General features: G+C 44.8%; 1 protein-coding gene across 2 annotated transcripts in view; it reads right to left on the bottom strand.

The window, feature by feature from the left end:
- Positions 1-9,207, bottom strand: part of Ripor2 (RHO family interacting cell polarization regulator 2) — a 109,920-nt gene extending 100,713 nt beyond the window's left edge. For both annotated transcript variants that reach the window (XM_038333521.1, XM_038333522.1), the window contains exon 1: positions 9,077-9,207. In XM_038333521.1, the coding sequence (XP_038189449.1) occupies positions 9,077-9,137 (61 nt within the window). In that variant the 5' untranslated portion in view covers positions 9,138-9,207. The remainder of the gene's footprint in view (positions 1-9,076) is intronic.
- Positions 9,208-12,515: the final 3,308 nt, after the last annotated feature.

The following is a 12,515-nucleotide window of genomic DNA, read 5'->3' as shown; positions in this document are numbered from 1 at the left end:
TTCAAGTAGTATTAAAAAGCAGCACAGTGTGATTGCACACATTCCCTATAAAAGAATATTTAATTAATCCCATGGGATAAATCCCACTCACAAGGGAATTTCATAGAGAGAAGACACAGATGTGAAATTGGAGCTACAGAAAGAGGTAGGTACTTAAGAACCTCTCAGTGACCAAAAGAGGCACATGACTTGGAAGGGGCTGGAGCGTCCCCTCAACAGTTAAGAGGGCTTGCTGCAGAGGACCTGGGTTCGGCTCTCATAACCCATTTTGGGTAGCTTACAACCATCTATAATTTCAGTTCCAAGAAATCCAGCACCTTCTAGCCTCCGAGGGCACCTGCACACTCAGTGCACATACAGACATCCAGGCACATACACATAAATAAAAGTAAGTATAAAAAGTGACTTGGAAGTTGACGATCTACACAGACCAGGGGCCAGCAGGATTTTTTCTCTAAAGAGGAAGTTAGTAAATATTTTAGGATTTGTGGGTGGAGAGGTTAAAAATGAGAAAATGCAGAAGACACAGGATAAAAATATAGCAATTCATATTAGTTATTACTGACAAATTCAAAATGCAATATTAATTGAGAATTTCTTTTTTCTAGTCACAGCGTTCTGCTAAGCCAAGGGTAGAATTCTTTGGGGTAACATTTGCTAGGCCGGGCTTGAGGTTGGTGATTTTCATCATCACACCAGCTACAGATGCTAACTTGTGAAAGCCATTCCCTACTAGCAGGCTGTGCAGAAGCAGACAGTAGGCTGCCTTTGGCCTGAAGGAAAGGGCCTGTCAACCCCTGCCCAGACCAAGAGCACTGCAGAAAGCCACCGATTTATTGTGTGTAGCTCTGAAACTCCCAAGGAGTCTGAAGCAGATAGCCCTGTCTTCCCGTGCACATCAGCAATGTCAGGCAGGCTCACAGGTTTTCTTTTCGTGTGTCTGCATGCATGTATGAGTATTTGTGTGGGCGTGAAGATATACAGAGATCAGAGGTCAGTGTGTGTCTTCCTGCATCTTATTTTTTTAGATAGTCTCTCACTCAACCCAGAATTCACCAATTTGTCAATGTTGGCTGACCAGTGAGTCTTAAGGATCCACGTCCCCACCCCCGATCCTGCCTCTGCCTACCTACTGTTGTGATTCTAAGCAGGTATCATTGCACCTGGGCTTTTTGCATGGGTTCTGGGGATCAGCACTAAGGTTGTGGTGCTTGCATGGTGAGCACTAGAGCCGTCTCCCCACCTCTCATGGGCCCATTTCTATCTGCTACACTGCAATTCATACAGCCTTTTCACCCAAAGGTGATGAAGCTCACAGCCTGCCATCAACCAGCTGACTTTGCAGTAGATGGGAGAACTGCATTGACCTGGTTCTGGTCTATCTTGCTGCAGCGGGTGCCATTTCCAATGCTGCTGACCAGTTATGTGTCCTGGTCAGAAACTGTGGGTGATGCTTAGGAAGTCAGTTAGTTCTCATCCAGAGGATGGGCACTAGCTTCTAGCCACCTGCTCTATTACCTCTTGTAGCAGGATCACTAAACAAGCCGATGTTTGTCATCCTGAACATATTTACACATAAGTACATAAACACAGGTTGTCAAGATTTCCTCCGGGGGCTTCTAATATTGAAAACTTTTGGAAGTTACTGGAAGTAAAAACAAAACCGAGTGGAAACACTGTAGAGCAGTGGTTCTCAACCTGTGAGTCGAATAACCTTTTACAGGGATCACCTAGGATCATTGCAAAACACAGGTATTTACATTGCTATTCACAATCATAGCAAAATTATAAGTATGAAGTAGCAATGCAAATAATTTTCTGGTTGGGATCACCACAACATGAGGAACTGTATTAGAGTCACAGCGTTAGGAAGGCTGAGAACCACTGCTCTAGCAGCTTCATTGACAGTCTTAATGGCTGTTCTAAAAGTCTGCAACATTTATATAGATATATGTATATACATATATGTTATCAATGTGCATTAACTTTATATCAAAGATGTTTTAACCAACACAGAAAGCTTAGCCTTTCTCAAATTACTTTTGAAAAAGCACTGTGTTGAATGGTGGTGGGAGAGGCAGTCACTGTGATGTTTATCTGTTTACCCCAAGTAAATATTTAGCAAGGAAACAGGTCAAAATACTGTTAAAAAATACAGTTAAAGATGGAATTCCTCTTTGTTGGCATTTCTGAAGGAGGTAAGGGCCTCTCCACAGCATTACTGTCATGGTGTGCATCACTTTTGAGACCAGATCAGTGAATGCAATAGAAAATAGAGAGGAAGTCACAAAAACTTAATCTGGAGACTGGATAGCAGCAGGGCTTGCAGCTGTGAGACAGAGGGCGCTGTCTATTCCCAGGAAACTTCTGAAGGGAGCAGTCCCAATAGTTCTGCTGGAACCAGCCCACGTCCTTCATTAAGCCAACTCGTGCTGGTGTGTGACAAAGGCCAGCAGTGGAAGCGGGGAACTGAACAGACCTGGTAGGCTGGGAGAGCTGAGGCTGTCAGAGATAATGAGCAACTTCCAGGTAGGAAGCCTTTAATGGTTTTCAGTTATCTCATACATCCCTTCCTTTAACCTTGGCAGTTTCTTTGGTTAGAAAATCATCATCGCAACCACGACCATCATCATCTTCACCATCATTAATACTGCTATCACCATAATCATTACCACCACCACCACCACCACCACCACTGCCATCGACACCTCCACCACCAATACTGCCATTATCGTAACTACGGATATCATCACCATGGCTACCACTAACATGAGTACCACCACCATCATTCTCACCATGACCACTCTCATCATTACCATGACCACCATGGTCATTACCGCTACCACACCATCACCATTACTCCCATGACTACCACTGCCACCATTAATTACTCTCCCCACCATTACCACTAAAGCCACTACCGCTTTCAACTTGCCTATCACTGTAATCACCACCGACATCATTACCACCGCCATCACCAGCATCGATGTCATGACTCCATAGCCATCATAACATCACGATCACAACAGCCACCATCACCATCATCACGGTCACCAAAGCCACCATCGTCATTGCCACCGCTCTCCCACCAGTGATACCATTGTCCTCATCATCACCATCACCGTCGCGATCATCAAATCATTGCCATTACCACCGGCATCAGGGTCCTCATCATCCGTACATGGAGCAGCTTATTGCTGTCTTGCCTGCGTTGAAAGTCTGAGTGCTTAAAAAGTCCACAGTCTAAGAGCAGCAGTGGCATTAGACTCTCTGTACGCAAGGTACTTTCTGCAGCTCTGTGTCTGCAAAAGGTGCTTCTTCTGGGAGCCATTCACAGAGGATCGCGTGACGTCAGACACTCAGAATAGCAATGTTTTCTTAAAAGGCAGCTTTGTGCTTTATGCTTTTAAACATACTAGGCATAGTTAACTCAAGAAATCACACTATTTAATAAATATGTGGGCTTGAGTAAATGGCTTTTCTCAAAGAGGAGAGAGTGCTAGGCTCACATATTTCAACATTTTGGTCATAATAGCTACATATTTCTCCCCCTTCCTTCCTTCCTTCCTTCCTTCCTTCCTTCCTTCCTTCCTTCCTTCCTTCCTTCCTTCTCCCCCTCCTTTGTTCTCTTTGTCTGGGTATGCACAAGGGTTTAGTTTTCAAGACAAACTCGGCCCAAGTATATATTCCAGATTTCCTAAAATGTTCAACTTTCCTGGCTGTCACAAAATATTAAAATAAACCATTTGGCATGCCCAACCGGCACTATCAAGCCCCTTTTTAGCTGAGGCGGATCTGAATAGGTTAGTGTGAGGTCACTGGAGACCATAAATCAGAGGGGTGGACTGGTGGCTGAGCCTGCCTGCATAGCTTTAGTTTAATGTGCTATTTTGGTTTGTGCCCCCGAAATGACACCATCTTGTTGGCACCAGCCGAAGAAAGCTTCCTAGACATCTGTGGGAAGAGAATGTACAGTAATCCAAGGCTGAGGCCGCACGGGCATGAATCACTGTGGGGAGGTCTGTGTCTGCTCCCGGCCCTGAGAGAGACCAAGGCAAATGATTTCCATCCAAACTGTTTATCCAGGAATCCAGGCTGGAAACGGATCCAAACAGTCTTGGCAAATGGTAAAAGCAGAGAGTCACCAATTCTTCTCACTCTGTCAAACCAGGACAAGCCTCTTCCTGCCGGCTTTCCAATTCCATGGAGGTCCACTTGAGAACCCCAGATATTTTTGAGAAAGATTAAATATAGTTAAATAACAGTTGTTGTATGTTTTATATGATCTGAAATATAGAATAATCATAGAACACCCAACACTTTCTTATGTTTATGTTCTACTTCCTTTGCTTTTTTCTGTGAGTTTCTAACCCAACCAGTCTGAGCTTCCTGCATTTATTGCTTTTATATATAACCTTACTTTAAACTCCTTCCCCTTTCTTTCTCCCTCCCTCATTCCCTCCCTTCCTTCCTTCCTTCCTTCCTTCCTTCCTTCCTTCCTTCCTTCCTTCCTTCCTTCCTTCCTTCCTTCTTCCCTTCTCCCTCCTGTCATGTTTTAATTTTAGAAGGGGCAAATGCATTTCACAAAATAATCTCAAAATATACTAGATTACAACACACCATGTAGTTTTTACCTGTTCATCTTAGTTTTAAAACTAGTCTACATAAAGAGCCAGCATCCTAACTATAATTCTTTGGTTGCTACATTTTGAGATCCCCTTGCTCTGAGGGAAGGTTCCTGTTGGAAGGGAAAGCATCCAGACTTACTTTCATGGGGGAAAAGGTGAGAAATTTTGTCCAAAAGTGAGTGAATTTGTTCTGCTGGCCTTTTAAGTGCTATAGGAGCCAGAGGATCTCCACCTAGAGGCCTTCTTTGAGGAGACAGAAGCAAGTTCCTCCGGGACAGGAGAGGTGTACCCGCTACCATGTACTCTACCAGCTCCAGGAACAGAAGGGGCTGCTGAAGCTGGGTGTGGCCTTAAAGTGAGCTCTTGGGAGCTTTTTGAACAGGAGAGCAGGAGCGACACTTTGCACGCACACTGTGAACTCGCGGCGCTTTATTGTTCTAATAAGCGCACTGGCTTGCAGCCACCGAGCAGTTCTGAAAACAGAAGCAGCTAAAGCTGGAGCGTCTAAAAAAAGGAGGTGACGGCTGGTAAGGTGTAATTTTCAGGCTAACAGGCTGACTGACCACCACCTGAGAACTGATTCTTCCCACACATAATTGATTGCGGTTCTCTTTGCCCCAGCTGAGCAGGGCCTTATTCAGCAATAGTTGCCAGCGTCATAGTTGTTACCGTGATCATTACCAAGATAATCCATACAGGGGTGTCCACCAATGTTCACCAGCCGGCTGTCAAGACCGCCTGGCAATAACATGGATAAATGCCCTTTAATTTGATAAGCATGAAACAATAAAAGGAAAACAGCCACTAGTGCCAACTACTGACTTTTCAATACCTTAATAATCAAATACCCACTTTCCCAAGAAAGATCACATCTGAAGTTACTGCCTTCTAATGACACAATACTACTGTGGTTGTCTAGAAAGCACACTTAAGATAGTGTGGGGGGTGGGGAAGGAGGGATGGGGGAGAGAGAGAGAGGGAGATAGAGACAGAGAGAAATAGAGTTGTGGAAAAATGTTGGGTGTTATGTGTGGGTGAGTAGTCTCTCTCTCTCTCGTTCTGCTTCTTGTACAATAACAACAGAGTGGCACACACTGCTTCTTAGTTCTGTGAACCTTAACATTTTCTCTAACCACAGAGAACAAACAGGGTCTCAGAGAGTCGGTGAACAAACACCTTGTGAAAAAAAAACTACTTGCTTTTTTTCCTTTCCAGATCTTTCTGCATCTGCACAAAACCTGTAGACCTGTATTTCTCTAGGGGACAATGTTTCCTTAAAAAAAGAAAAAAGCAAAAACAGAACAACAACAACAACAACAACAAAACCCGAGTCAGCTGTTGCCCTGACAACAAGCATCCTGAGTGGTTCCCTTCTGTGTGTTGGAAGGGACTCACTGTGTGGGGAAAGCTCTTCTTTCTAGGGTAGGTTAGGGAGCACAAAGTCCAGAGAGACCGGGGCTGGTCATTCATTTCAGGTAAAAGTGCCATGATTGAGAAGTTAGGTGGAAATTGAGGCTTTTAGACATGAGGTCTCAGACAAGACAGCCCAAGTAGGGGAAGAAGAGTGAAGGGAAAATATGAGCAGAGTAAAATTATACATACATACATGTATGTATATATGTGTATAATTGTATATATGTGTACATATGTACATATGTGTGTGTGAAAATAAAAGCCATTATTTTGAATCCTAGCTAAAAATACTCTAACAGGAATAAAACTGAGGCCTCAGAGAATTATAACTTGTGTTTTTGACATAGAATGAGACCTCAAAGAGGATAAATGATCTGCCCATGTTCCCACACCTATATACGAGAGAGGACAACCAAATCCCCATTCTATTATGAGAGTATGTACTTGTAAACACAGTAGCAAGTACATGTTTGCTCACTGAGTACTAGTCTAAGTACTTCTCTGTAATAGGATTTAATCTGAACACAGTTCTAGGAGGTCTGTATTCTATTTCCCAAGTGAGCAAACTAGGAAACAAAGGGGTTAAACAATCTGTTTGAGGTCACAAATCAGATGAATGGACAAAACCCCGGCAGTGCCTGAACAGCATTCTTTACAGTGAGACACAACTTCCACATGAACTAGCGGTGAGCCGTGACTCTGAAAATCAGTGAACACATACAGACTAGTGTTCTCGAAGGGCTTTCTCTAGTCTCTGTGGAGTGAGTTAAACATGACCCACTGAAGAACAAGACACATAGTTACGAAACCACGAGAAAGCTGATCTGTGTCACCAAGTAGATGCTATAGCTTCATGCTGCCATCAAGGAGACAGAAGCTGCATTGCACAGGTGGTGCAAGGCAGAACGAGAATCAAGTCTAAACCTGGTGTGACACCCAGTCAATGAGGTTAAAATAATGATGAGGAGGGGATCAATGGTTAAGAGCACTGGCTAAGTCTTCTAGGAGACTTGGATTTGATTCCCAGTACCCCATGACAGCTTACAACTGTCTGTAACTCCAGTTCCAGGGGACTCCTACCCCTCTTCTGGCTTCCACAGACATCAGACACATGGTGCACAGACATACATGCAGGCAAAAGTCCATCCACGTAAAACACTAATTAGAACATTTTAAATGACCTCAACAGCCATGAGTTCATGGGACAAAGAGCTGCAGGTTCTTGCAGCTCTGCTCCAGGAAGGTCTTGCTAACCAACCTTCCTTCCAGGATGGGGCCATGAGTGATGTAACGGCTGTGCACTCGCCTGTAGAGGGTGCTCTTCAGCACCACAGCTGGATACAAAAAGAAAAACCCCTCTGGATAGGAAAATGTGGACTGGGCATTTTAGAATGCCATCCCTGGAGGGGGCAGTGGCTGCAAAACTACGCGATTATCCATTCCAGGTGAGTTTTTCTGGTTTTAACTGTTAACCTGGTGTTTAAGTAGGTAACCACCAAGCAGAGAAGGCGAAGAACAGAGCCCAAGGCCACACCTGTAACCTCCTGCCACTCTCAGTGCCTGACAGTCAAGCGAAGCAGCAGATAAGGACCTTGGTCACCAACAGCAAAGCCCAGCAGGTATCCCTCCCACCAGCGTAAGCTGGGATAAAAACCCACACCATGACGTGATTTTATTTTTGTCTTGTTTTTGTTCTATGTTGCACTATGTAGCCCATGCTGGATTTGAACATCTTATCCGCCTCATCCTCTCACCTCTGCCTTCCACATGCTGGGATGAGACATGAGTACTAACATTATTATTATACTATATTGCTTAAATTCTCTTTTGAGACAATGTAGCCCAGGCTGGCCTCAAATGCACTATGTAGCTGCAGATACCTTTTGCCTCCTGATCCTCCTGCCTCTACCTCCCAGTGTTGGGATTACAAGTATGTGTCACCATGCCGGACTCATAAACTCTGAATTTGAATTCTGTGGCTAAAACAAAACAGGTGTAAATAGCAAGCACATCCTAGACAGCTGGAGCACAGGGCTTCTCCTTATACACACTCTAGTTTTACTTGGATGAACCTGTAATGCTTAAAGGACAGGGTGCACACCCCCACTCCTCTTCAAAGGACACTACTTGAGGAATTTTTTTTTTTTTTAAATTTACAAGACAAGGTAGTTTCTGAAAAAGAATCAGATTTCTGAGGTTCTTCCATCCCAATTCCCAGCCATTTAGACAACTCCAAATTCTGGAAAGGTTTTTGCCTGTGGCCCCTCTCACTGGGGCATTAGAACGAGAATCACCTGCTCATCTAGAACCCCAAGCCTGACTGCACAGGTCATGGCAGAGCTATGGGTTGAGATGGAAAAGCCAAGCCATGCCAGTGGGGTCAGGAGCTCACAGGATTCAGCTGCCCCCCAAAACGGAAAGAGGGATGGAGAGCTGGGCAACAAATAAATGCCACAAAAGGGAGAGAGAGAGGGAAAACCAAATAGAAGGATGGGGGAGGGAGGAGGTGGAGAGGGCAGAAGCCCTCCTGCCCCATTCATTCAGTTCCTACCCCAGCCTGGCATGCACAACACACTGTGGCCAGCCTCCTTGATGTCACACACGAGAACATAGATGAGGGACAAAGTAAAAACTTAAGTTCTATTTTCTGGCCTAAGGCAAATCCTTATTTAGTTGTAATCCTAGGGACTGGAGAGATGACCCAACAGTTAAGAGCACTGGCTGTTCTTCCAGAGGACCTGGGTTCAATCCCCACTACCCATATGGCACCTCACAACTGTCTGTAAGTCCAGTTCTAGGGGATCTAACACTCTCACACAGACACTCCTACAGGCAAAACACCAATGCAAATAAAACAGATAAATATCTAGCGCAGTCCTTTAAAACTAAGACCGTTGGAGAGTCACTCAACGGCAACACCTCTTCCCTGCCCTGTGCCCAGACTACTTCACCGGCACCATTTCAAAGAGTGCCAGAGTTTCCCACACTGTCAAATCAAAGCAGAGCCACATGGCTCCTGCCACAGAAATGTTTACCTTCACCAAAAACGTCATCCTCTTCATCCACCAGAAGCTCCTCAGGGTCAAGGAACTGCATTGTGGGAGGACAGGGAGCTAGAGGCACTCAAAACCTTGGACACGCCGGCAGCAGCCACTGTAGCTCTGAGCAGCCACACTGCTTAGGAGGCAATTCCTCCCCCACCCCCCTGCGGGTTGCCCAAGCGCTGGGGCGGGCAGCTTCCGCATCTGCCCCTGAAGAAAGCAGCTTCATTCATAGGAAAAGGCTTCTGAAACCTTTTGCGGAGTGAGTTCCAGGTGAGGTAATTCTCACCACGGACAAGAAAGACTGGCATGGAAGGGGGCATGCAGATCCGGTTGGATCTGAGTAGATATCACTCAGGCTGAGAGCGATGAGTTCTGTTTCAAAGCCGCAACTTTCATATTTCCAAAGAGGACGGTGGGCTCTTAGCTTTCCTGCTTATGAATTGCGACACAATGGGAGTGTTGAGAGAGGGGGGCTCACATTTCTCATATCTTGCTTTTGCTTCAATGGCGATTTATCTGAAAGTAAAGCAAGCCTTGTGCTGCCCCAGAGCCTGCCTTTGGAGGACACGAGCTTTTGTTTCAGGCAGCAATAGTTGTGGTTTTTGATTTTTCTTGTAAACCTCTTGTTTTTGTGGGGAACTTTAGAGTTCTAACCTTAGTTCTAACCTAGGCCGTTACCAGTTCCATTAAACCTACCATTAGTGAGCAGATAACCAGTCTGTGACAATATCCATTGCATAATATTTACTCAGCTCCATACTTAGGACTTTTATCAGTAAAGGAGAGAGAGAAAAAAAAAGACAAAGACGATGTAGTTAAAACAAACAAACAAAAAACCCCCAAACCCCACAAAACCAGCAGTCCCTCCCAAAGGGAGGAGTTAAAGCTCAGCTTTCACATGACCACGTTGGTTTGCATCACAATCTAGAGCTACCCAGCAGATTCTGCCTGTGTGTGATAGTACAGCCTCTCGGGGCTTTCCTAGAATCAGAAGATGCAAATAGAGGTGTGACGGCTGAGGAGCTATTGTTGACCCAAAGTGTTTATTTCTGGAGCCTTATTTACTGTGTGTTTTTGAAGACTTCTAGCGTTACCTTTTCAAGTTGAGAGCCTGTCCCTTCTGGAACTTCTTTGGAATTATGCCAGTTGTTCCCCAAGGGCAATCTTGGTAGTAGGACTTTGCAAGTCATTCAGTTAACCCAGGGGTTAAGAATCATCGAGGATGGGCCAGCAATGCTATAGAGAGCCTATCTATGAACCGGTGCCTATGAGGGTTCCCCAAAGGTAGGGGACAGTCTGAGTTCTGCCGGGATCACCAGTCACCTCAACCATTGCGAGAACTGCCTATCAGAGAGAGAGCTTGGAAATGCTCTATGCGTTCGGGGTTATGCAAGGACTAAGGATGATTTATGCTACATGCTGTCCTGCCTCTCAGGGTGGGAAGCTTTCTGCAATGGGTAGGACAGTGGCAGGAGGAACTGTCCTGTCCCCAAAGCCAATAGTGTTCCCTTGAAAAATAGCAATAGGCAGACAGCAGGGCTCTTTCTTGCCCTAGATCTCCTTTGTTTCTGGCCACTCACCTCCTTACCCCAATTCCCATGGGAATAATATTTCCAATGAGCTAACAACAAAAATTGAATTAACTAAAATAGGTCCAAATGCAGAAATCTGATTATGGATTAGAGTTTCATCTTGTGTAATTAAGACAAGAGAGAGGCCGTGTATTGATTCTGATCACATATTCCCTTCCTCTGCCATTGTCCTGTGTTCTTTGATTTTCAGAGCCTCCAGAAGCATGGACCACTAACCACCAGACACAGAGAGCGGTGAAGACTCTTGAGGTCCTGCGTAGACAAATAAGACTCCAGAGTTCATCCCGCTGTCTCTTGAGTATACAGCTTTATGGCATTCTCCTGGATTTGAAGAAAATTCTACTACCACCCACATCACAACCGCTAAGTTAACCCATTGCTATGGTCATTCTTAACTTGATAGGACTTAGAATGACTTAGAAGACATGCTTCTGGGTCTGTCTGTGAGGGCATTTCCAGAGAGGCTTAACTGTGCAGAGAAGCCCAGCCCTTAAAGTGGGAAGTACCATCCAATGGGCTGGGGTCAGGGGCTGAATAAAATATGGAGAAAGTGAGTTGGTACGACAGCATTCATCTCTCGGCTTCCTGACTTCAGACACAATGTGACCAACCACCTCATCTTTCCGTCACCATATCTTCCAGCCATGATGGACTTGAACCTAAAACCTTTTACCAAAGCCCCTTCTTTCCTTAAGATGCATTTTGTCAGGTGTTTGGTCACAGTCAGCTAGGTCAACTAGTCAATAAAACCTTTCTAGGTCTATTTCCCTACCACTCAATAAGTGAAAGTGTGTTCTTCCAAAACCAGGTATTAGAGTCCTCATGTGACCTTATTTGGGAATAGGGCTTGTTAAGAATCTAACCGGTGAAGATGAGGCCATTGTTGTAATGGATTGGGGGTCCTTAATCCACTATGAATGGATCTCTTATTAAATAAGGAGATTTAGAGAAAGACATACATAGGAAGACGTGAAGACTACAGAAGGACAAAGGCAGAGATCTACAAAACAACACCAAAGACTATCAATAAACCACAGACATCAGGGAAGAGGCATGGGTGGGCTTTCTCTCCCATCCTTTAGAAGGAACCATCTCTGATGACTTCTTGAGCTCAGGCTTCGTCTCTAGAACCAGGCAGTAGTGAGTATCACCGTTGTAACCCACATGGTTTGTGGGATTCTGTTATGACAGGCCTAGCAAACAAATATGTTTGTTTGTTTGGCTTGTTTTGAGGATATTTCAAACAAATCAGAACCACGCACAGTACACAGTAAGTTCCTGTTCTAATCATCCAACCTAAACTCCCCACCGGGCATCTTAGAACACTTCCCTAATCAAAGTCCCAATGGGGATGCAGAAGGCACCTTTGCCATGCTGTGGTGGTTTGGATAAGAATGGCCCCCATAAAATCATATGTTTGACTGCTTGTTGGAGGAAGTATGTCATTGGGGATGGGCTTTGAGGTTTTAAAAACCCATGCCAGGCCCAGTGTCTCTCTTCATGCTGCCTGTGGATCCAGATGTAGAATCCTCAGCTACCTCCCCAGCACCACATCTGTCTGCATTCTATCATGTTTCCCACCATGCTAATGATGGACTAAACCATTTGGTTGGAAGTATCATTTTAGTTGTTGACATTTTTACGTTTAAAGAATCTGAAATGTTTGGGTGGGGCTTCATCCCAGATCCCTGACATCCCTTTATCCAAAGAGTCTGGAATGTTTGGTTGGAAGCTCCACCCCAGCCCCTGACATCCATTTTGGAATATTGGGTGGAAAGTTTCATTTCAAGCCCCCTCCTCTGGGAATTGCCTCAGTATAAATTCCACCTCTAAAAAAG

This window comes from Arvicola amphibius, chromosome 6 (assembly GCF_903992535.2).
Source record: "Arvicola amphibius chromosome 6, mArvAmp1.2, whole genome shotgun sequence".
Taxonomy (NCBI): domain Eukaryota; kingdom Metazoa; phylum Chordata; class Mammalia; order Rodentia; family Cricetidae; genus Arvicola; species Arvicola amphibius.
The sequence above is the reverse complement of the archived record's forward strand: the minus strand, read 5'-3'. Positions and strand labels throughout refer to the sequence as shown.